The 23,218-nt window shown below is 56.0% G+C and overlaps 3 protein-coding genes across 6 annotated transcripts; all 3 read right to left on the reverse strand.

Moving 5' to 3' along the window:
* Nucleotides 1-235: 235 nt before the first annotated feature.
* Nucleotides 236-3,041, reverse strand: ZGLP1 (zinc finger GATA like protein 1). Its single transcript, XM_061152159.1, has 5 exons — nt 2,905-3,041; nt 2,289-2,660; nt 997-1,085; nt 532-625; nt 236-365 (listed from the first exon to the last, which is right to left on the reverse strand). The coding sequence occupies exons 1-5, from the start codon at nt 3,039-3,041 to the stop codon at nt 236-238; spliced, it is 822 nt and encodes a 273-aa protein (XP_061008142.1).
* A 493-nt stretch (nt 3,042-3,534) lies between these two features.
* Nucleotides 3,535-9,110, reverse strand: FDX2 (ferredoxin 2). Of its 2 annotated transcripts, none has more exons than XM_061150278.1 (5): nt 8,930-9,110; nt 8,788-8,842; nt 8,532-8,574; nt 4,159-4,313; nt 3,535-3,966 (listed from the first exon to the last, which is right to left on the reverse strand). In XM_061150278.1, the coding sequence occupies exons 1-5, from the start codon at nt 9,081-9,083 to the stop codon at nt 3,810-3,812; spliced, it is 564 nt and encodes a 187-aa protein (XP_061006261.1). In that variant the 5' UTR covers nt 9,084-9,110; the 3' UTR covers nt 3,535-3,809. The 2 variants fall into 2 exon arrangements, with proteins under 2 accessions (XP_061006261.1, XP_061006262.1); XM_061150279.1 differs by having other exon boundaries at nt 4,159-4,246; nt 8,468-8,574; nt 8,930-9,106.
* Nucleotides 9,111-9,326: 216 nt separating this feature from the next.
* Nucleotides 9,327-23,212, reverse strand: RAVER1 (ribonucleoprotein, PTB binding 1). Of its 3 annotated transcripts, XM_061150276.1 has the most exons (14): nt 22,791-23,212; nt 21,155-21,221; nt 19,081-19,550; nt 15,317-15,508; nt 15,087-15,216; nt 14,649-14,743; nt 13,624-13,711; nt 13,101-13,312; nt 12,910-13,003; nt 12,698-12,834; nt 11,881-11,955; nt 11,265-11,405; nt 10,800-10,883; nt 9,327-10,711 (listed from the first exon to the last, which is right to left on the reverse strand). In XM_061150276.1, the coding sequence occupies exons 1-14, from the start codon at nt 23,058-23,060 to the stop codon at nt 10,565-10,567; spliced, it is 2,202 nt and encodes a 733-aa protein (XP_061006259.1). In that variant the 5' UTR covers nt 23,061-23,212; the 3' UTR covers nt 9,327-10,564. The 3 variants fall into 3 exon arrangements, 2 of the variants coding, with proteins under 2 accessions (XP_061006259.1, XP_061006258.1); XM_061150275.1 differs by having other exon boundaries at nt 12,698-13,003; XR_009694065.1 differs by having other exon boundaries at nt 10,657-10,711; nt 11,265-11,304; nt 12,698-13,003.
* Nucleotides 23,213-23,218: the final 6 nt, after the last annotated feature.

Here is a 23,218-nt window from a genome sequence, read left to right on the forward strand (position 1 = left end):
GCTCAGCCAAGCCTGATTGAAGCAGGAGCCAGAGAGGGGGCTAGTGACCCCCTGAACCAGGAGCTCTGGGGCCTTGAGGCCTGGGTCTTCCATCTGAGGTCTCTGCACGGGGAGGGGGTGGAGAGGAGGTAGGCTGGACCCCTGAAGACTCAGGCTTTTTCCCCTGGGAGGAATTCAGCCTATTTACCCCCTGGAGAAGCTGAGGCAGGACAGGCTTGGCTGGGTGAGGAAGGGCTTACCCTTCCTGAGCTGAGGCTGGGTGGGGGCCCAGGGACACCCCACATCTGCCACATAGCTTCTTGGGCTGCACATTTTTCCTGGGCACCAGCCAGCAGCTGGAGCAGCGGGTGCCGTATTTCTTGTACCTGGGATGGGGGTGCAAGAAACAGACATTCAGCAGGCAGGGAGAGCCCAGAAACTGCCACGAGGGAGGTACATTCCCAGAGGTGGGTGTTTTCCCAATGCCCCATGCTGGCTAAGCGCGGACTCAAGTGAGGACCCCACCCCCAATCCCTCCTTCCTTTTGAGGACCTGATACCACAAGCGTTGCAGAGAGGGGTACCATCTTCAGCATCTCTCCATAGAGGGGTCCTCTCGGTCCTACAGGAAGCACAGCGGCGGGGTGCTGAAAGGGCAGAGGTCAAAGGGAGGGGGGTCAGAGGCCAAGAGCCTGAGCTCAGGAGACCTGTGTGGGATGGGCCTTTTGTGCATGTGTGGGTGAGAGGGGCTCTCTGTGAAGGCGACACCCCCCAACTCCCAGCCAGCCCCAGATCTAATACAGAGGGAACGCCAGGAAGGGAGACAGATGGCAAAGCTCAGCAGAGGAGGAAGCCGGGGGTGGGGGTGACTCAGCTTGAGTGGATGGGGGATGCTGGGACTCCTCCTGGATGGGTCTAAATAGGGAAGCAGGATAGGGAGAAAGATAAGGAAGAAAAGAAAATGCTGCCCCCTGCACCCTTCCCCAGTATTTATAGCACTTAAGTCTCCAGGACTCACCCAGGGCCTCGCTGCCTCCTGGGTTGGCCTCTGGGCCTCTGGCAGGGCCTGGAGCAGGAGGCTCTGGAGAACGGCTGCTGCAGGCCAGGCTGGGGAGTAGAGAGAGCATTAGCACAGACGGTTTGGATCCTGCCCCAGACAGCCCCCAAATTAAGATTTTTAAGTGATATTTATTTATTTAGTTTTAGGCCACACCACGGCTTCTGGGATCTTAGTCCCCCAACCAGGATAGAACCCACGCCTTCAGCAGTGAAAGTGTGGAGTCTTAGCCACAGGACTGCCAGGGAATTCCCCCAAATGAAGATTTACTATCAAGGCATCTGGCACTGCTCCCCCCACCCCCGGGACCAAGGGGGCATCCAATGTCTGAAAGGCCTGGCCTTGCCCCTCATGAGTAATCATAATCATTTGAGGAGACAGTAAGCCTATGGCCAGCTTTGCCAGGTTGAAAACTCAATTCTCCCGTGTCCTTGCTGTGTGACAAGGGATCTCATCCTCTGTGCCTCAGTTTCTGCATCTGTAAAGTGGGCTTTCTGCATCTGTAAAGTGGGCTTCACAAGGCCTCAGCGAGTCCATACACACCAAGTGCTGTTGCCTCCATGGCTGGTGTCAAGTCTGACAAATGGTAGCTATTATCATTGCAGGAAAAACTAACAGAAGCAGCAGCCCCGGGGTATAGTGAGGCCATTTCACTAGGAGAAGACTCGGGCTCAGTCCTGGATTTGACTGACTCATAGCAGAAAGGACAGGAACTGGCATCGGCCTGAGGTTTTGCTCAGAGATGAGGCTGTTTGGACTTCCCTGGCAGTCCAGTGGTTAAGACTCTGTGCATCCAATGCAGGGGGCGAGTGTTCCACCCCTTCTCAGGGAACTAAGATCCCACATCCCACAGGCCAAAAAAAGTTTTTTAAAAATATAAATAAATAATAAAAGAAGAAAGGTGGTTACAGAGATGAGGCCATTTGTAATGCAAGGCTGGGGTGGCAGTGTGCCACCTGGAAGCACCTCCCCACCTCCCAGCACTATTATTATTGTTTAGTTGCTGATTCGTCTCCAACTCTTCTTGACCCCATGGACTGTAGCCTGCCAGGCTCCTCTATCCATGAAATTTCCCAGGCAAGAATACAGGAGCAGGTTGCTATTTCCTTCTCCAAGGGATCTTCCCCACCCGGGGATCAAACCCACATCTCCTGCATTGGCAGGTGGATTCTTTACCACTGAGCCACCAGGGAAGGCCCACTGCTATTATTATTACTTGCATAAAGGGTGCCCTTGCCCAGGCCAGCTCCTACCTGTAACTGGGTATAATCTGTAGGCTGGAATCCGGCTTTATCTGAAACTTCAGGGTCACCCCCTCAAAGAGAGGGTCCACTTTTTCGGCGCTCCGCTGGGGGTTTGATTGCTTCCGGGGCCTCCTCTGTGCTTGGGCTGGAGAAGTCGGGGGAGCCCGTGGGGGCCCCAGGTTGGGGCTCTGCTGGTTGACCGGGGTCAGCATGTTCTTGGCATCCTTGGCTAGAGGTAGGGGTCCCAGGGTCTCCAGGGCCTTCGGCTCCCAGTAGGGCCCGAGGGCCTGGGTGTCCCCGGGGGTCTGGGCTAGCTCCTCTGCTGTCTCTTGGAGGAAGGGCAGGGCGGTGACCGAGTCTTGGTGTGCAGGCCAGAAGGACCTGGGGACAATGGCCAGTGTAGTCACCCCCTTCCGTGGGCGGCAACTACAGGGGTCTCAAAGACATGGAGCAAGAACTGCACATCTCTGACCCCCATATGACCCCCAATATCCCTGGGGATCAGGATCTCGTCCTTGCAAGTACCAGTAACTAACATTTTGACCTCTGAGTAACCCCAGGAACCAGAGATCACGACCCATTGACCACTGGGCCAAATTGGGGGAAGGGCTGCTCGTGAACGCACCTGCCGCTGGGTCTGAGGCATCCTGGGGTCCTTGGTGTCTGCTGGATCGGGGGTTCCGGGGGCGGCTCGGAGTTCAGATAGGGCGGCGCTAGCAGCTCTCGCAGCATGGCGAAGTCCCGGGCTGGCTCGGCCTCCATTGCCTCCTAGCCCAGCCCCCCTTCCCAAATCTCGCCTGGCCCCGCCCACGCCGGGCCCACTTGATGAGCCCCACCTGCGTGGGGGGTTCCGCTTCTGGCCGAGGGTGCAAGGGGCTCCACCTGGGGGAGCGGGGGCAGGGCCAGTAGGATTGGGCGCCTCTAGCGGGCGATGTTGGGCACGGGCTTTCAAGACTCCACCCTCAGGCCCGCCTGGGTCCCTCGCTCCCTTCCGACTCTGCTCAGATTATATGATTACCCCTTGTAGCCAAGGGCGGCCTGGGCCCTCCAAATCCCTCCGCGACGGCGGGGCGGGGCCTTGCCAGGCTGATCCTCTGGCTCGCGGAACCTCGCCTTCAGACCTCTCTGCCTCAGTTTCCCGCCGGCCCATCACCGCCATGGTAGGGGAAAGCTGGGGAGGTCTGGAAGATGCAGCTGTAGACCCCAGAGCCTGCACCCCACCCCCACCAGCCCCAAGGACGCTCAAGATGCCAGGTTATCTGTGAGACAGTTTTATTATCGCTCCAATTAGATTCCACCCCTATCCACACCGCCATTCTCAGGAGCTTGGTTGAGGCGGCCCCAATAGGGGACCTGGCCCCACCAGAGCTGGGACATGGGATCTCTCTGAAGCCAGGGTTTTGACTTTCTGGGTGCTTCCGCCATCTCTCTCGGATCTGTCCGCGCTCTGGGCTGGGCTGGCATCTTGGCTATGTTCTTCCAGTCCTGGCCCTGGGGCCGTCAGTGCCTGGGACCGTCCAGCTGCCCGTGTCAGTGGGGCTTGGGGACGTGGCCATCCACATAGAAGTTTCTGGTGATCTTGGGCAGGGTGAATTCGGCCCCTTCCAGTTCAGGCGTCAGCACGATCTGGCAACCCAGCCGGGAGTTCTCTTGGAGGAGGGGGGCCATATCCAGCATGTCGTCCTCCCTGGGGTAAAGGGCGGTAGCAGTTGTTAATGGGTCCAGGGGTAGGGGCCAGAAGGGAAGCTCTCCCACCAGCAGCTCGAGGGAAGAGAAAAGCTGGGGCTGCCCTCTGCTATGGCCTGGGCGGATCCCGGAATGCCGAGGCTCAGCAACCAAGCCTTGCAGCTCAGAGCTGGGAGGGGGCCACCCTGCTCACCTCTCATCAGGAGGCGGCAGAAGGTCCAGGTGGTCTTCACTCACATACACGTGGCAGGTGGAGCACGCCAAGGAAGCTTCACAGGCCCCTGGGGGCGGCAAGTGAGGGACCGTTGGTGAGGGACCATGCTTGGGCAAGCGCCATTCAGAGAAGGACTTAAAAAAAAAAAAAAATCCCTTTGTTTCTTATTTTTTGGGGGGTGGGGTGGGGAGCCACACCCTGAGGCTTGTGGGATCTTAGTTCCCGACCAGCGATCAAACCCAGGTCTATGGCAATGAAAACTGGCCCACTGAAGAATCCCGTGAATCTCTTTGTTTCACCACGTGACTCTCATTTCTCCCTCCCAGGCCTGCACACCCACTGTGTGCATCCTCCACCCTGTCACTGACTTGGCTGACTGTTGCTCATCTGCACACAGGTTTTGCAAACGGACTCCCCCAAACTCTCCAGCAGGCTGACGACCAGGCTGGTACCTGGCACCATTAATGAGCGTGGGCTGGACTTCAGTGTATCTGAGATGGGACAGGCCAGACAGGTTCCCTGTAGCCTGTGAACCCTTGCTGTGACCCTGCCACTTTGCTGGGCTGCCCTGATGCCCCTGAAGGAGGGACCGACTCACTCAGCATCTAGTGCTGCAGCAGGAGAAGGGGTCAGGAAATAAAGGGGTGAAAGGTACAGAGTTGAGGGTTTCCTGCTTGCCCCTAGACACATTCCCAAGCTTCTGATTGATGTCTGATTGTGCTTCTGAATAATGTCCTCTTCCAAAGGGTTTTCATAGCTAGAAATCCAAACTCCTCACCTCAGTCCTTGAGATTCTCCCACCTACTTCAGCCACCCAGGCCCCTTTGCTCAATTCCTCCATGCCAAGCTCACCCCCCACCACAGGACCTTTGCACTTGGCGTACTCTTGATCTGGAATGCTCTTCTCTGCAGTCTTTCAAGAGCGAGGTCCTTTTTGTCTTTGGGCACTATTCAGTTGCCCTCCAAGTTCCCATCTCCTATTTCTTGTCCTTCCCCTAACTCCTGTTATCTCTAAAAATTTCTGGACAGCATTTATCACAATCTGAAGTTACCACCATCATTTCTGGGTTTCCCCGTGCTCTGTCAACCTGCCTCTTCTCTCTGCATTCAGCACTGAGCTTGGGAGGTTGTAGATGCCTCGAGAGATACTTGTTCTAAGTAAACAGGACAGAATTCTCTCTTCTCTTCCAGACAGGTTGGACCATGAGGGTGGAGCTGCAAGGCAGCTTTCTGACCCAGCAGACCCTCCCCTGTGGGCTGCAGTGACTAAGCTGCCCACTGCCAGGAGCCGTTGTGAGAGATCCCACCCATGATGAGGTCATGAGGAAAAAACCTGACACGCAAGGCCATACAGGATATAAGGGACCCTCCAGGTTGGCCTCGGCCTCTACCCCACTCTGTATCCTCCCCTCTTTTCTGCTGTTGTTCTTGTTTGCCCTGCTGCAGATTCTTGTGTTGCCTGCTGAGAGTTCTCCTGCTCCTCTTTCACTGAATAAAGACCAACTTAAAATCCTAATTAATAAATCTCCTAGACGCTAGTACCCTATGAAGGGGCCAGGGATGAAGGAAATGCTTCAATTCAAATCCTTTTGCTAGCATTCTGGCTTGTTTGATAAATGTGTGCTCTCATTGCAAAAAATGCTCATGATTGTTCTAAACATCCTAAGCACAGTACACTAACAAAAGAAACTATTAAGCATAGGTCCCTCTGTGGGGTGAGAAAAGCTCCACAAATAAAATAGCCACAAATGTGCCTAACAGAAAATAGTTTAGATAGAGATTAGCTGGTGACTTCTTGCAGGTAATTAACTTTTAGACTAAGAGCCTGTTTTGTGCCATATCTGCTGTTTTTGCAATCCTTTGCATTTCTGTTCTATAAAAATGTAATCCTATCTAGTTCCCATGGAGATGACACCTAATAGAAAAAAAATAGATTAACCACAAAAAAGACAGGGTCGGCTACTGAAGTTGCTTAAAGTTACGGCAGGTACAAGCCACAAATTGTCAACAGGCCTGAAAGCCAAAAGATATTATACATAGAGATTAACCATAAAAAGGCCCTAATAGGCACAGAGCCCTTTGGGGGGTGAGGAAGCCCTATTAGAGAACACAAAAAATAATTGTTTTAAAAGTGGTTATTAGATCAACGTTTGATTGATGTTAATGTGCTGAGGTTGTGTAGTGGAAACTCTTGTTAATATAGTTGGAGATCTAGAAAAATAAGAGTTTAGCGCTAGTGTAAAAACAATAAGATAATTGCTAATTTTAACCAGGAGTGCTAAACAGGGGCTGCCTCACCAGAGCCGCAGTCTTTGTGTGCTAAACTTTTTAGATAAATTTAGCTGAGAACTTCTGCAAAAAGACTGATTTTTATGTTAACAGGATTGTATTTCTATTCTGTTGCAACATGCTGTATCATGAGAACTGCCACTTTTCTGTTTTCTGCTAAGCTCAAGGCCAGAAGATAATGTACAAAAATATCTATGGGAAAAGACTCTCATAAACAAAAATATACAGAGAACACCTGGTTTTGTGAAGGACAAGCTAATGGAAAGTTAAACTAAGTCTGTGTGCTTATCTCCCCCTTAGAAATGTACCAACTTAGGGTATAAAGGCGATGGTGAAAAATAAAGCAACTGCCAGACTCTGCTGCACACTCAAGTCATCCACAGGTGTCTCTTTCTCAGCCCTCTTTCCCAGCTAGCTCATTAACATCCTTACCACATGAGGTAGAGATAACCCAATACAATCATTCCAACTACTCACTGCACACCAACCACGTGCCAGGTATTACACACCGTACACATGAAATCTGCTTAAACCTCACAGCGACCCGGTGAGATAGGAACTAAATTATCCTACTTTACAGATGAGGAGGCTGAAAGATGCTAAGTAACTTGCTCCTCTTCTAACCTTTGTCATGAACTGCCAGCCACTGGATTCCAGAACAGAACTTAAGGTAGGTCTGCCAGGACTGCCCCCAATTCTCCCCCCTCCCCCAAACACTAAAGATTAAATCAGTTCATTATATACACCGGGGCTTCTTAGGTGGTGCAGTGGTAAAGAATCCGCCTGCCAATGCAGGAGATGCAAGAGACGTGGGTTTGATCCCTGGGTCAGGAAAATCCTCTGGAGTAGGAAATGGCAACCCACTCCAGTATTCTTGCCTGCAAAATTCCATGGATAGAGGCGCCTGGCAGATTACAGTCCATGGGGTTGCAGAGTCCGACACAGCTGAACATGCACTCATGCCACGCATACATACATAGACCGAACACAATACACTTTTTAAAAGACTCTCCCAGTTGCTCATGATATAATTACATGTTTATGCATGGGATTATTGTCCCTATTAGGTTGAAACTGGTGTGAAATGACAAGGGCCTTATCTGCTTTTTTACATTACTACCTGGCACACAACATGTGTTCAATATTCACAGAAGAGCAGCACAGATTAGTGGCTAAGACAGGCTGGGTTTGAATCTAGTTTTGCCACTTACTTGACCTTGGACCAGGTCTGCTCAACCTGGGGCTCAGTTTCCTCATCTATAAAACAGGATAACATTCTCTCCTATTGCATAATGTTGTCATGAAATAGATTCAATCAGTTAAAATGTGGTAAGGGGCTTAAAGTAACGTCTGCTATTATTATCTTTCCTTTAACAAATACTGACTTAATACCTGTTACATCTAAATACCATGACAGGCAACAGATACATGTGAACAAGGCAAACAGGGTTTCTGATCTCATTTTGGGGAGAAACGACAAAGAAGGAAACAAAACAATGAGAAGTGCTATGCAGACAGTACAACACACTGATATGAATAGAGTTATTGGGGCATGGGGACTGCAGTTGGGCTGAGAGGGCTAAGATTGTCAGGAAGATGACATTTACATCAAGACCTGAAGGATGAGGAGCCAGAAGGTCTGGTGGGAAAGCACTTTTGATGGAACACCAAACGCGAAGGCCCTGAGGCAGGCATGAACTTGGCTATTTGAGGAACAGCAAGCAAGTCAGTGTGGCTAGAAGAGAGGGAGGAAAAAGGAAGAAAATACAAGCTCCTGGCGGGCAGGAGTTTTAGGAACCTCTAGTAAATGCTCAATAAATAACTGCTGAATGAATAAAGGTTAAGAGAGCAGAGGATGAGATCCTGGTGACAAGTCTGAAGTTTAACCATGTTGGGTGGGAAGCCGTGCAAGATTAAATAGTGGAGAATCCTATCTGACTCGTGGGTTTTCTAAACGAATGAATAAAGATATCCCCAATTCCCTGTGCCCGGCTCCCACCTTCCAGATCCAACCCATGGCGCTGGGCCAGGTGGAGAACATTGTCCCCGACTCTGCCGCTCACCGGAATCCGTTGGCCTGACCGGTCCACGAACACCACGTTCACCCTGGGGACAGATGACAGTGCAGATGCCTCAACTGGATGATGGGCGCAGGGGCCAGGTGGAATATAGGGTTAAGAACTCATGTTTGGGGTTTGACGAGACATGGAAATAGGGTGATGCAGAAGGGGGGGGGCACAGGGATGAGGTTGTACGGCAATGTGGGGACCGGAGGAACCCCGTGCTAGTAGTAACGGGGGACTTGGCTCCTACACTCACACGTCCCCGGGCCGCTCGGGGCCGCCGGCTTCTTCCTCCCCCGCCGGGCGCGAGCCTGGAAAACACGGTTGGGTGAGCTGCCGTGCCGGGCCCAGCTGGCGTGCGATGGGTTAACGATGCCCACCCGAGGCTCCCCAGATACCTGTCGCCTGGAATTTCCTGGCTATCGCTGGCGCCGCCGCCTCCCCAGACCCCCAAAAGCTCCCAGGTCGGCTCCACCAGGCACCCCTGGCAGCCCGCAGCAGGAACCCAGCATTCACACCTCCCCAGGCCACCGAGGCGGCCATGACAGGCATCACGTGACCAGAGACTGAGCATGCGCCTTGACGCCTTTAGAAGCGACGGCCCTGTAATTACCCGAATACAAGCGCCTTTTTTGTTTTTTTTTGGCATCGCTGCACGCGAAAGAGGAAAGAGGCGAGTCCAGGGGAGGTTGCCAAACTGGAAGGGCAGTGCGCGGGCTCGGATGAGCCAAGACCTGCAGGGCTATCCCAGACCTCCCACCCAGGCACATTGTCCCAAGAACCAGCCGGGTCTGCTTTCTTTAAAACCATTTACTTACAAACTTTAATTCAGCAAAGGTTTGTGTGAGATTGGGGAGGAGACAGCCCCCCGGAGTGGATGTGGACCCCGAGTCAGGGGAGGGGAGCTGGTGGCCCAGCTGGCCAGGGTCACAGCCCAAGGTCACCTCAGGCTAACAGGTCCTGCTGGTGGGAAGGGGCAGAGTTTATCTGCACCTTATTTTCCAGCACTGGGCCACAGGGAGGCCAGCTCTGGGTGATCTGGCTTGGGGATAACAAGGTGGGGCTCATCTTCAACATGGGGGAGACGACAGAGGCTCAGTGAGATGCACAATGCCCGACAGACAGTAGGACAGCAGGGGAACCGGGTTAAGCTGGCAGAGAAATCCCACCCCGCACCTAGGCCTGGGCAGAGAGGGCTGGTGGGACTGGTTTGCCAAGACCAAAACTTTGGCCTTCTACTGTCCCCACAATCAGGGACCTTGGGTAGAGGGGCCCAATCCCCAGGCCAGAGCCATTTGGTCCTGAGTCAAGCTTCCGGAGCTCAGCATCTGAGAGGCTCTGGCCAGCAGGTTCTGGGGCCTGGCTTTTAAGGCATCAGAAGGCGAGGGGGCTGTGGTAGGAAGCAGGGGACCTGGAGCTGGGGTACAGGCCAGAGGGGGCAGGCCGGGGCAGGAGACAGCCATGCCTGCAACAAGTGTGGGAGAAAGAAAAAAGGGCTGAGCCATTTCAAACCGGAAAGTGTGGAATGGAGGCCCAGACATGCTGGGCCTTGAAGGAATCAGAGCTGGGGGGGAGGGGGGGACGTCATGGATTGTTTAAAAATAATAAAAATTAGAAAAGGAAACCGAAGTCAATTATCAAAGTTAGAAAAGTGGGGGGGACAGTCTCTGATCCTCACGGGAGGTCAGGGAAACCTCCAAGGCACTCGAAAGGCCAAGATACAGGAGCGACGCCGAGGCAGGAGGGGACTCCCAGAGAGACGGACACAGGCGGACACGGTGGAGGGGGGGAGGGGAGAGAGAGCAGGCTGGTGCCCCTCCCTCTTAAGGCTGCAGGGTTTCCACGCTGGGAGCAGGCCAGAGGTGCACAGTGCTCCCAGATGCCCCCCGCACTCCTTGGGCTCCTGCTGGTTGGTCAGCAAAGTCTTTCAGAGATTTTTCTATTACCCAAAGGAAAAGAAAAGTAACAACAAAACACCAGAAAACCCCAAAGCGATTTGGTGCAGGCCTTTGAGCTTCTCCGGCACTGGCCCTTTAGAAAATCCTCTTGCGCTTCAGGTAGGAATCTGCGTAGTGGCCACCGAGGCCCTGGGAGTGCTGGCCCACATAGCTGCCTTCTGGGCTGGGCTCGGGTGAGGGCAGCAGGTGGGCGAAGCTGCGTTTCTGTCCACCCAGTGGGGTCTGGAGACAGAGGGGAAGGGCTGGTGGGTCAGAGGCCACCCAGGGGCCACCACTCCCCAGCCGTGAGGGCCCCACCCCCTGCCCGTACCTTCAGCAAGTGGCTGTGGCCATTGGGCCCAGGGCCGAGGCCCAGGAGCCCTTCTCCGGAGCCCAGCGGGGAGGAGCCAGCCACCTGGGAGAGATGGGAGATGTGGGATGGGGGAGGAAGCAGCCCCTGGGGCCAAGGCGGGGGTTTCAGCTTCAAATCCTGCCGCTGCCAGTTACCAGCTGAGACTAGGGGCTGATTACGTCATCCTTCTGGGCCTCAGTTTCTCCATCTGTGGATTGGGGCTATATCACCCACATCCCGGGCTGCTGGGGAAGGAAGTGAGAGGCCCAGAAGCCTGGGCAGTACTACATGCAAGACATACAGGCTTGAGGATGGCCTGTTTTAGCTCAGCCCTGAGCAAAACCGACCCCTGCCACCACCCTGGCTGTGACACCGAAGGTCACATGGGCCCCATGCATCCTGGTTGTCCCTGGGGCCCCGTTCTCAGTTGGGGAGGCTCCTCACCTTGTTAAGGTGGCTCTGCTTGAGGCCAGCCTGCAGGCCGCTGGTGAAGTAGGAAGTGGGTGAGCCCGAATAGAAGTGGGAGAGGGGCCCACCGCCACCTCCGCCACCCCGTTCGCCAAAGCCACTGGGTGGGGGGGACATCTGCAGAAAGGGGGCTGGCTGAGTAAGACAGATCACTGCAGTATCACCCCCTTTTGGAGGTCCCCCAAACAAGTCTGGGCTTTGGCCCCTAGGAGAGTGTTGTGACAATGCCAGCAGAGGGGCCAGCCCTCCCTTCCTCCTCTGGGGAACCTGGGGACCACTACCACATGCATGAGCACAGGCTGGCCAGCTGCAGGATGAGGTCCAAGTGGAGCAGGGAAGTCACTGCAGCTGAGGCTGCATCCCCAGCCTACTGACTGCCAGATGCATGAAGGAAGCCACTGTGAACCCCCAAGACCCAGCTGAACTGCCTGGTGACTGCAAAGAACTGCACCACGCCCCCCACCCCCCCGCCCCGCAAGGGTGAGAATAATAAAATAGTTCCTGTTCTAAGTCACAAAGTACTGGGACTGCTTCTTATGCAGCATGAGCTAACTGATACACCAGGAGGTGGGATGGACAGAGGGGCTCTTACTTTGTGTCGGCTGGGTCCGTGAGGCCCAAGGGTTGGCTCCCGTGGGTGGGAGAAGAGCCGCCGAGGTCCCACATCCTGAATGAGAGTGGGAGAAGCATGTTGAGTGGGGGGGTGGGGGGTGTCTATAACCAACCTCACCCAAATTCAGTTCCACAGCACAGCTGTCATTGGGGAAGTCTGCCTCCTTGAGGCAGACTCTAGTGCCTGGGGCAAACTCAGCAAGCAGGGTGGGGCAGTGACACAGAAGCGGTGCCTGGTCCCAGGGGGGTGGCTGCATCTGGACCCCAGAGGGCTGTGAAAGGTCTGAGGCAGGAGCTTGGAGTCTTTAAGGCAAGCAGGGCACCCAGGTGCGAACTCTTGTGGTTTCTGTATTTTGTCACTGGCATTTATCTCGGTTATTTTTTAAAAAATCCAGTGTGGGCCAAACACAACACATGTGGCCAGTCTGCAATGTCTGGCCTAGAAGTCAGGACCATAGAAGGAGCAGTTCTCCAGGGACCGAGATGGGGACTGCAGAGGGGAGCAGTGAGAAGGACAGACAGACAGAGAGGAGGCTGAGCCCTTGTCTGTTAAGGAGAAGTAGCCGTGTGGCCACAGGCCTCTTGGGAGAGAGAGACTGACTGACAGGAAGCAGGGTTTCATGATGCGCAGAGACAAACAGACAAGAGACTTGAGCGTCTGGCATGTTCCCTCCTGTCTCCTGTGCACTCAGCCCAGCCCAGCACAGTCAGAAAGATGTCGAACTGGAGAATGACGTGCTCTCTGGGGACACAGAGCCTTTGGGAGGGCTGCCCCCAGGGTGGCCACATATACTTACTGAGGGGTAGTCGAAGCCATAGCTGTCGGATAGCCCTGGTTCGGGGGGCAGGCGGGCGCTGGAGAGGGGGCTGAGCAGGCGGGACTTGAGCTGGAAGGCTTTGCTGCTGCCGCCACCTCCACCACCACCTCCGGGGGCTGGGGGGTGAGGCAGGGGGCCCTCAGCTGGGCGGCGGCTTCTCCCAGCGCCTCCCCAGCCCCGGGCCTCCTTACCCGCCAGGTTGCTGGCTGGGAGCAGGCTGTGTAAGTTCAGGTAGGGATTCAGGGGGATCCGGAAGTCCTTGGGGGGCTCCCCCAGCAAAGAGACCTGTGGTGGGAAGGCTAGATTCATGAGGGCCCCTAGCAGGGGGGAGTGCGCAGGGCGGGAGGCTGGGGTGATGGCTGGGCACTGAGGGGGGGCTTACCCCAGGGGGCGTTGGTAGAGGCCCACTGTCTTTCTGGAGGCCTCTGAGGCCCGCGCCTCGGAGCCCCACGGGGGCGGGGGGTGGAGTAAGCTGGGGTGCTGGGGGACCCAGGCCCATGGGTTCCCGGTCACCCCCAGAGGGGCCGAGAAGTGGCGGCAGCAGGGGTGGTGGCTTCCCTCGCCGGGGTGGCAGCTCAGGGGGCAGGCCTCCTCCTACAGAGAGAAGAAGGGTGTCAGCAGCCCAACCACACAGGACCCCTTCTTCTGGGGCCTGGGAGCCTCTGCTTGGACCAGGGCCACTACGTTCGGACACTGAGCAGCATTCTCGAAGTCCATCAACTCCCAGGATGTCCGTGGCTCCCCAAGGAGGCAGGCACCATGTGCTCAACTGACAGGTGAGGACTCAGACAGGTTAGGTCACTTGCCCAAAGTTGCAGCGCTGGGAATGTATCACACCCAGGGAGGAAAGGGAAGGGGAAGTGGGACAAAGCCCAGAGAGATGGGGAGAAGAGGATTGGCATTACCTGCAGACAGCTCCCCGAGGAGGGGGTTGGCCGGCTGGGCCCCAGGCTGGAGAGTGCCCAGAGGAGAGTCTCCCAAGATCCCAGGTTTCTAGAGACAGAGGATAATGAGCTGAGATGAGGGGTCACAGGCCCAGCCTACAGCCAAACACACAGGGCCTCTCCCAATGTGTGACACCCTGGCCATCACCCACCTGCCACAGTGACCAGGGGCCTCCTGCATACCAGGGCCTGCCCAAGTACTGGGGAGACCCCGGGAACACGGGCCATGCTCAGCGGGTCAAAGCCTGTCACCCACAGTCAGTTACTGTCAGCAATTCACAGTGATGTCCACCAGTTCACATCTAGTCTCCTTGCTGATTATCACAGACGCACAGCATCTAACACACACAACCACCCTGACTGGAAATGCAGTGTGTGACAGCCATACGTACATTCAGTCATTCTTACTCACACAACAGCCCACGCCCACAGCCTCACCTGTCAGTTACCATCAGACACACCCGAGCCACTGACTTGGCCTCAGTGAATCAAACTGGACCGCGTGGTGTGCGCTTCTGTGTGTGTGTGCTGTCATTTCAGTCCTGTCCGACTCTGTGACATTAAGGACTGTAGCCCACCAGGCTCCTCTGACCATGTGATTCTCCAGGCAAGAATACTGGAGCAGGTTGCCGTGCGCTCCTCCAGGGGCTCTTCCCCGCCCAGGGACTGACCCCGGGTCTCTTATGTCTCCTGCACTGGCAGGTGGGTTCTTACCACTAGCGCCACCTGTGTGTGGTGTCAGTTTTTCCGTGTGCGTGTTGAGGGGGTGGGGATGAGAGGCCCCCCTATTCCCCTGTGGGGCCTCGGCTTTCACTGAGTCACTTCCTGAGCACCTGCGAACCAGGCCCCAGGGACTCAGTCCAAGGGCCCACAGCCCCACTGATGGTGAGCTCCCCGCTGGCAGAAGAAGCAATGTTGGAAATGGAACCATGAGGGGCCGCGGGATGTGTGAGGAGGGAGCCTGTGGCCCACAGGCCTGAGGTTACCTTCTGACTCTGGGTCTGGAGGGCAAGCTGCAGCAGTGCCGTGGACAAGGCGGGCCCATTGAGCAGCGGCATGGCTGGGGGGGCGCCCAGGAGGCCTAGGGGAGACCCAGAAAATGAAGTGGTCCAAGGTGGAACCTCCCCCCGCCCCCCACCCAAGGAAACACAGCCCCAAGCCCATTGAGAACAGGAAATGGAAGCTCCATGAGGGCAACTGACATACCCCAAGAAACAGCCTGGGCGATGAGCTCCCCCCTCACCCCCCAGGGAAGGACAGTCCCTCTTCCATGACCCAGCCCCCTTGCAAGGGGCTCAGGGCATCAGGCCCCTTGGGGAGCGCCATCCCAAACCCTGTTTGTGGGTTCGTGTCACTCGGAGCTCAGACAGCAGGAGTCCAGGGAGACGCCCAGTTCTGAGAGTGCTGGGCCCCACTCGTCTTACCCTGCTTGCCACCCGCGCCGCTGTGGAGCAGGGGGTTGAGCAGCAGCTGGAGGGAAGCGGAGGGCCCCAGGTTGTTGAGCAGCTGCAGGATGTTGGGCTCTGGAAGCAGCCCTTTGCCCCGATTGAGGGCCTGCAGAGAGGATCAGAGGGGCAGTTCAGAGCCCTGCCTGACTCCTTGGCTCCCCCATGCCCCTCCTCTGGGGCACCCGCCCCCCTAGGCATGCACTCACTGTGGCCTGGGCAGCAATGAGAGCGGCCAGCATGCTGCGGCCAGGGGGCCCGGGGGCGCAGAAGGAGACGCGCAGATGGCTGCCTCCCAGGGCCAGGCCATCCGCCCGCTGCTGGGCCTCCTCCGCCATCTCTGCTGTCTCGTACTCCAGCACGGCGAAGCCCTTCAGCTGCCCGTCCTGGCCATATGCCAGCTGCGGAGGGGAGAGGCAGTCGTGAGCACCAGGGTGGCAGTGACCACCATCAACTGGAGTGACAGCCGTGACCAGATGAGGATTCTGATGACAATAACCCCCCAGAGGGAGAATGGACTCTGGGCTCTGTACTGCCCCGCACCTGGTTCCTGTGTAAACTCATCGAACCTTCTCAACAGCCCTGGGAGGCTGTATCCTGCCCATTATTCAGAGGGGACAACGGAGGCTCAGAGAGGTCAGCATGCTCAAGGTCACACTGCTGGTGGGAGGGCAGAGCCAGGCTTCCCCCTGGTCAGAGCCACCAGGCCCTGCGCCAGTGCCTCTTGGGGACGTTGCCTGGGTTTCCGGAGTACACTCTGCAGCGCCTGGAGAGGAGGGGCTGGCGGGAGAAGCAGGAGTTCTGGAGTTCGCCCCGACTGCACACCTCAGGCTGAGGATGCCACAGCTGCAGCTGGGCAGGGCACACAGTCTGATGGTGATACAGATGGTCACTGAGCTCGGGCTTAAGGCTGGTAGTGCTGGGCAAGAGGACGGGGTCACACAGCCAGTGTGTGGCAGAAACAGAGATGTGATCACGAGTGAGCCAGAGGCCCCTTCACCCGCCTTAAGAGCAGCCATTTGGTACTTCTGGCCCTCAGCTCTTGATCCTGGGACAGGATGTGTTCCAGGCCTTTTTTTTTTTTTTTAATTTAATTAGCTATGCTGCACAGCATATGGGATCTTAGTCCTAACCAGGGATCAAACCCACACCCCTTGCATTGGAAGCACAGCATCTTAACCACTGGACCGCCAAGGAAGTCCCTATGTTCCAGGATTGAGGCTGTTTTGGAGATGAGAGGAGGGAGCCAAACATACCCTATGTTATGTATCAGTCACCCCCAGTGGGTTCTGGGGCATGCTGGAAATCAAGCTTGCGAATAGCTTGGCAGCAACGGGCAAAGAGGAAGGCCACAGATGACCCCATGTCAGTTTAGCTCAGATAACAAGACTCTTGGTTTTCAGGGTGTTGTGGCTGCTAGACACTTGTCCAGGGCTGTCCCAGGGAGGGCAGATCCTGGGAGAGCATCTGGCTGGGCCCCACACGCCCATGGGCCAGGGGCCACGGGTGCTGTTTCACTGAACCCCAGATACAGGTGGTCTCGGCATACCCACTCTGCAGGTGAAGTAACTCCCTGCAATTCGGGAGACTCCAGTTCAACCCCTGAGTTGGGAAGATCCCCTGGAGAAGGGAATGGTTACCCCCCAGTATCCCTGCCTGGAGAATTCCATGGACGGAGGAGCCTAGAGGGCTACAGTCCACGGGGTCGCAAAGAGTTGGATATGACTGAGCAACTAACACTACTACATTGCACTCAAAGTTTTTTAAGCAACTTTGCAACAAAATAAACCAATTAAGATATGTAGGGACTTCCCTGGAAGTCAGGGCTCTGGACTTCCACTACAGGGGGGCAAGGGTTTGATCCCTGGTCAGCAGTGAACTAGGATCATCTCATTAGTTCTGTGCAGCCCAAAAAAAAAATTTTTTTTAATGAATAAATACAAATGACATGTATATTTGTTGTTTAGTTGCTAAATTGTGTCCAACTCTTTTGCGACCCCATAGATTATAACCCGTCAGGCTCCTCTATCCATGGGATTTCCCAGACAAGAATACTGGAGTGAGTTGCCATTTCCTTCTCCAGGGGATCGTCTCCACCCAGGAATGGAACCTGCATCTCCTGCTTGGCATGCAGGTTCTTTACCACTGAGCCACCTTGGAAGCCATATATATATACACACACACACATATATATAAACACATAAATTGACGTGTTGATAAATGGCAGAGTGAACCAGACTAGGCTGCTACAGGCTTTCCTTCACATTCTCCTCTTGACTGTGTTGGAAACAAAATGCCCCCTGACATGGGCAGCAAACTCCCTTATGGGAGGCAGGGGTGCCCAGTTAAGAGCGTGGGCCCCAGGTCAGCTGCCTGATCTTGACTCCCAGGTCCATTTCTTTCTGGCCAGCTTGGGGAGGTCACTGCAAGTGCCCATGCATGGCCCCCGGTTTCCTCATCTGTAAGATGAGACCATCAGCTGGATCCACTGGGTAGGGTGGCTGTGGGTGGGGGCCCAGCGCCCACTGGCCCAGGCAGGGCAAGTCTGGCCTTCAGCCCACTTCTAGTGAGCACTTCACCATCGCCGCTGGCCCAGCCCTGCACCAAGGCCTGGATGGGCTGCTTCTCACAATCACATCCATCTCATCCGATGAATACAGAAAGGGGTCAAAGGGCAACCGAGGCCTTGTGGCTCCTAAATAAGGGGATGGAGGCTCAGACTTTGACCTCTTAACTCCCAAGCCCAGGCTCTGTTCAACAAGGATGCTCTGTGTGACTGGGCTCCTTGGAGGCGGTCACCTCCCAGCCGGGGACTCAGCAGATACATAAGCGGGGGAATGAGTGAGCAGCCATTCACAATAACCCAGTCACAAAGCAGGCCCAGATCCGTTCTGAGATGGGGATAGCCATGCCCAGAGAGAGAACCTGTAACTGGTCATGGCCTTGCCACCTTCAACCTCCAGTCAGTGGCTGCTGACTGTAAGTATACGTTACCTGTGTCCTGAGTCCCACCCAGGGCCTGGCACACAGTAGGCATGGTGCAAAAGCAGCAGCGAGCAAGGAGTGGGGTTCCTACCAACACCAGTTCCCCGGCACCAACACCCACGGCAGCAGACCTGGGCTCTGAGCCCGTAGCCCAGCCTCCTCCAGGGTGGCCTGGGCTTCCTGGGCTCTGCCCCCTCGGCTGTCTGTCCTGGGATGTGTCAGCTGATCTCCCTGTTTATCCTCAGTGTGTCCCCACCTAAAAACACAGGTGACACCTGCCCCTCTGGGCTGTTACAGGCAGGGTAGAGAGACAGTAGTTAAGCCCAGTGTGTGCTGAAGGAATGTCCACTTTGGGGGCCTGGGGGCTCTCTGCGAGCTGGCCCTGGCCTATTCTTGCCCCACTGCACCTGTCACAGGGCTAGGTACCCTTACAGAAGGGCCTGACAAGTGAGACCGGAATGAACCAGGGATTGTTTTCCTAAACCACCGCATGAGGACTGAACTCTACTTACAGGGGTAGGAAGGAAACCAATACTCAGAGAGTGAGTGACCTGTCAGGGGCTACAGGGCAGGGCTGGGATCTGGCCATGTGTGACTTGCGGTGGGCTCGTCCAGTGGCCTCCTTGATGCTGGCCCTGGGGTCTGGAGGCATGAGCACAGGGTAGATGTGAATACAGGGTGAGCGGGTCTCAAAGCCTTTTTTTTTTTTACAAAAGTAGCCTTGCTTGCATTTTTCAGGGGGAGGTAAAGCAAGTCGCCAGAGGGTGCGCAGGGATCTGAACCCCAGACATCTGGCTCCTAGCTGGGCTGTCACCCACTGTACCACATGGCCTTTCTAACAAGAACACGATTCAAAGTGGCCTCACCGCTGCCTTACTGAAAGGGAACCCAGAAGACTGGAGAGAGCAGGTGGCTCACACGGCCCCTCCAAGGTGCTCTGGGCTTTGCATCTGCTCCCCCAGGTCCCTGCACCAGGCACCGGGCTTACCTGGCAGAAGGTGGGGGTGTGGACGGCTGACAGCGCCCGGCGCAGGGCATCCACATCACTGAAGCCGGGTGGCAAGCGGTCAACACAGAGGCAGCGGGAGTGGAGCAGGGCAGGTGTCAGCTGCCCGGCATCTGTCCAGTGCACGTAGAGGGTGCGTGGGCCCAGGGGCTTGCCCAGCAGGTCTGACTTGGCGCGGGCGGCCGAGTCCTTCTTCATGTACTCGGCGAAGCCGTAGCCCTTGGAGTGACCGGTGCGCTCGCTGTAGACCAGGAAGCAGCGCTCCAGGCTGCCGAAGGGCCGCACCAGCTCCTCGAACTGCTGCTGTGTGAGGCTGGGGGGCAGGTTGGCCACGCAGAGCAGGGCGTCCGTGGGCTGCAGCTGCACCGAGAGCTCCCGCTCCCGCAGGCGGCTCTGGTGGAAGGCGCTGATGGCAGCCTCTGCCTGCTCCCCGTTCAGCAGCGTCACAAAGGCTGCAGCGGGTGGGAGCATGGGGTCAGTGGGGCCCCCCGAGGGCCTGCACCTCTACCCCATGTCCGTCCACACCCACCTCCCACTAAACCACACGTGACCTCAGGAATACTGAACCACCAGGACATCATGGGCACCAGCGGACTGGCACAGTCACCAGCCGTGAGCAACAATAGCCAGTGCCGCCTGGCTCCTCCAGGCTTGCTCCTTAACAGCCCACGATGACGCTCACCCACTGGGGCCTGGTCCCACCCTAAGAACTACTGTGTTGGCCAAAAGTTCGTTCAGATTTTTCCATAAGATATGCCATGTGGGGTAGTAGTGGTTACCCATGTGATCCCTGGAGCCTGGGTTTCAACGCCAGCCCGAGTGGCTCTGAAGTTGGTTTCCTCCTCTGCCAAATGGGAATAACTTACTCCTCACAACCACTATCTTTCCAGCAAGGAAATGGGCACAGGGCAGGGCCCTGCTCAAGTGGAGAAGCCTGGACTTGAAGTCCAGCAGGCTGCCTCCCAGGCACCCACAGCTTTTCAGATGTTTTAATGCGTTTGGCTTCACAGCCAACTCCAACAGGCCATGTCCACTTTGCTGGTGAGAAAACTGAAGCTCGGGAGGGTAAGTCACTTGCCTGTGGCCAAACAGTGAGGACAGACCAGCATAAAAACCCAGGACTCTTAGCTTCCAGGACCCAAGATCTTAACCACGACCCCAGTCCACCAGGTGGGTCTCGAGGGGTCACCTGTCATCAGTCCCTTCTCTCCCGTGTTACAGACTGCAGGCAAAGGCCCTGGCAGGTTTAACACCCGGCACAATGCCTGGTGGACACAGATATCCACCGAGAGCCTCCTATGTTGGGGGCCAAGACCAGTCCCTATTCTCATAGAAATGACCACCCCATGGAGGCAGGTGAGTGGGTCAGTAGTGACAGCCTAAGGTGGTCAATGCTATGATGGGGTACGGGGTGTGCTTGGGCACTGGGAGGAGTTGCCCTGAGTGGAAGAGACGTTAAAAACAGAGGGAACAGCCTGGAACCTTAAGCACCTGAAGAGATGGTAAGGCTGAGGTACCTCTTTGCAAGGTAATATCAGGAGGAGCTCAGACAGGTTGTGAGGAGACAGAAGAATGATCAGGGTTAGGACCAGGTTTGATCAGATTTACAATCAGATCAGAGCTGGCTGCCTAGGGGAAGGTAGGCAGGGGAGTGAAATCGTGGAGGCAGAGAGGCCAGAGGGAGGCAGACATGTCTCCTAGATCCAGAGCAGGACAGACTGTTGCCCCAATCTTGGGTGCCCTCATCTTGGGTGCCCATCATGGTGCATCCTTGCCGTTTCTCTTCTAGGCTACCCAGCAGATACCTGGGCACTGGGGACCCCTTCCCAAACATTCCCTCTGCTGGCCAGTCCCCCAGGCCTGTCTGATCTTCTTCAAGTCCTCCAGAATAACTGGTGCCCTTCCAGTCCCTTGGCTCCCATGTGGTTCATGGCCCCTTTCTCTTTGCTGAATGTTGGACCTGAAGTTCAGGAGACACTGGGCCAGGACTCTCCAGCTTCAGGGACGTCATCACCTGCCACTAGCTCACCCCACCCCACCCCAGGGTCCCACAAACCTGTCCCTTTGTACTTGTCCACAAAGCAGTACTTGAGCTCATAGTCGCTGAGCAGGTCGTGCACCTCCTGTGGAGACAAGCCAAAGGACAGGGAATCACAGAGAAATGAAGAGAGTAACCCAGTGGTACGTTCACGTGGACCAGCTATGAAGGCAGGTCAATCACCAGCCCCATTTTACAAGTGAGGACACGGAGTTTCAGAGCAGTTGCTTGCCCAAGGCCATTGCAGCCATACCTGGCAGGGCTGGGAGGCAGAGCTCAGCTGTAGAGCCCATGTTTTTTTTTTTAAGAGCCCATGCTTTTAACCAACACAACACGCTCTTCTTAGAGAGTCAGGTCAGTCTGAATTCAAGATCCAGCTCTGCCCACAGGGGAGCTGTTTAACCTGTCTGAACCTCAGTTTGCAAGACTGACTCTTTCCAACAACCCTGCAAATCAAGTATTAATAAGTCCACTTTGTAGATGGGAAACTGAGGCTCAGAGAGGTGAAGGAAATTGTCAAAGGACAAGCAGCTGGTCAGGGCACAGCAATGGGAATGCCACTCCTGGGTACCTGACTGGTGACCCTGTGTACTTAGTAAGCCCACATTGTGTGGCTTCACGTGCCTCCCCATTCCCTCCTACTGACAGCTTCCTGCAAGCCAGCTGCAGAAGCGAGGCTCTGGGGCCTTTTAGTGCCAGACACACTGTGCACCCTGCAGAAGAGAAGGCACGTTTCCGGCCGGGAGATGGTGGGCAGTAGGAGGATGACTGACTCTAGAAACACCTGTCTCAAGTCTGTCCCCAAGTCACACCCCTCCCACCACTCCTAGGGTCCCACCACCCACAGGCAGAGAGAGCCAGAGACAGGTGTGCTGGAGGGGCCAGGGAGCAGGGATTCTCCACAGCAGGGACAAAGAACCCATTCCATTGCTGAAGGGCAGGGCAGACTAGGTTCAATCTTCCTGGGTCCAAAGAGCACTGGGAAGTCCTGTCCCATTTGGCGCCTAGAGAAGGGCACCCCTGGATTACCAAGGCACCCCAGATCAGCCAAGGAGGGCTACATGAAACAATGCCCCCTCCTTCTCTGCAGGTCTGTGGCGTGGGGTCAGGAGATGACTCCATTTTTCCAAATTAATCCTGAGGATTTTGAGGAAAAAAGACCCCTGGGGCTGCCTTAACTTCCGGATCTACCGCTAAAAGGAATTCAAAAACGCCTGCTATGGAAAGGCACACTCCAGTCAACCATGAAGGTTATGGATATGAGATCCCACCATTCCATGCTAGAGCAGGAAGCAACTGGCGTCCCTGATTCCACAGTCCCAATCTGGCTGTCCATTCACTATCCCCCCAACATGGCCAAAGCTGCCCGCCCCCTTCCATTCCCCGCCCCCTTCAACCACTTGGCTCCTTCCAAGCCTCTGGTCGCCCCTAGCAACGTCCTCCCTCAGTCCAAAGTTGGTTTCTCCCTCCATCTCCGACCCCCTACGTCCCGCTCTTGGTCTCTCCCGATCCCGCGTGGATCCCGCGCTTGGACTCACCCGCCGACGACCACCACCCCCCCCGTGCACGCCAGCGTTGGTGTCGCCCGGTTCCCCCCGCGCACGCGCACGGTGGTATTTCCCGCCACGCTCCCACACGGCCCCCCCCCCCATACCTGGTTGGTCACGTCCCCCGGGAGGCCCCGGATCAGTATCTTGCGGCGGTTACGGAACTGGCGCTCGGTATGTTCCAGGCGTTTCCGGATCTCCTCTGGATCTAGCGGCGGCAGTTCTTCTTCAGGCGCCCGGCGCTCCGCGGCATCACCAGCCTCAACCTCGGCCCCAGCCTCTGGGCTCAGCGGCGGCCGGTGAGTAACGGACACGTCGGCCGCCATCTTGGGAAACCCGGCGCCTTCTGGGACCAGCGAGCCGGGGCGGAGCTGCATAGAGCGGCAACGAGGACTGGCCCGCCGATTGGCCAAGAGAAGCCCCGCCTCCCCTTGACTCCTTCAGCCCATTGGGTGAGGCCCGGCCCGCCTCTCAGTGTTCAAGCCCTGTCTGGGCACTACAGGCTCCGCCCTTTTCCGCTATCGCGATGTCACTC

The sequence above is a fragment of the Dama dama genome, chromosome 9, assembly GCF_033118175.1.
Source record: "Dama dama isolate Ldn47 chromosome 9, ASM3311817v1, whole genome shotgun sequence".
In the NCBI taxonomy this organism is placed as follows: Eukaryota; Metazoa; Chordata; class Mammalia; order Artiodactyla; family Cervidae; genus Dama; species Dama dama.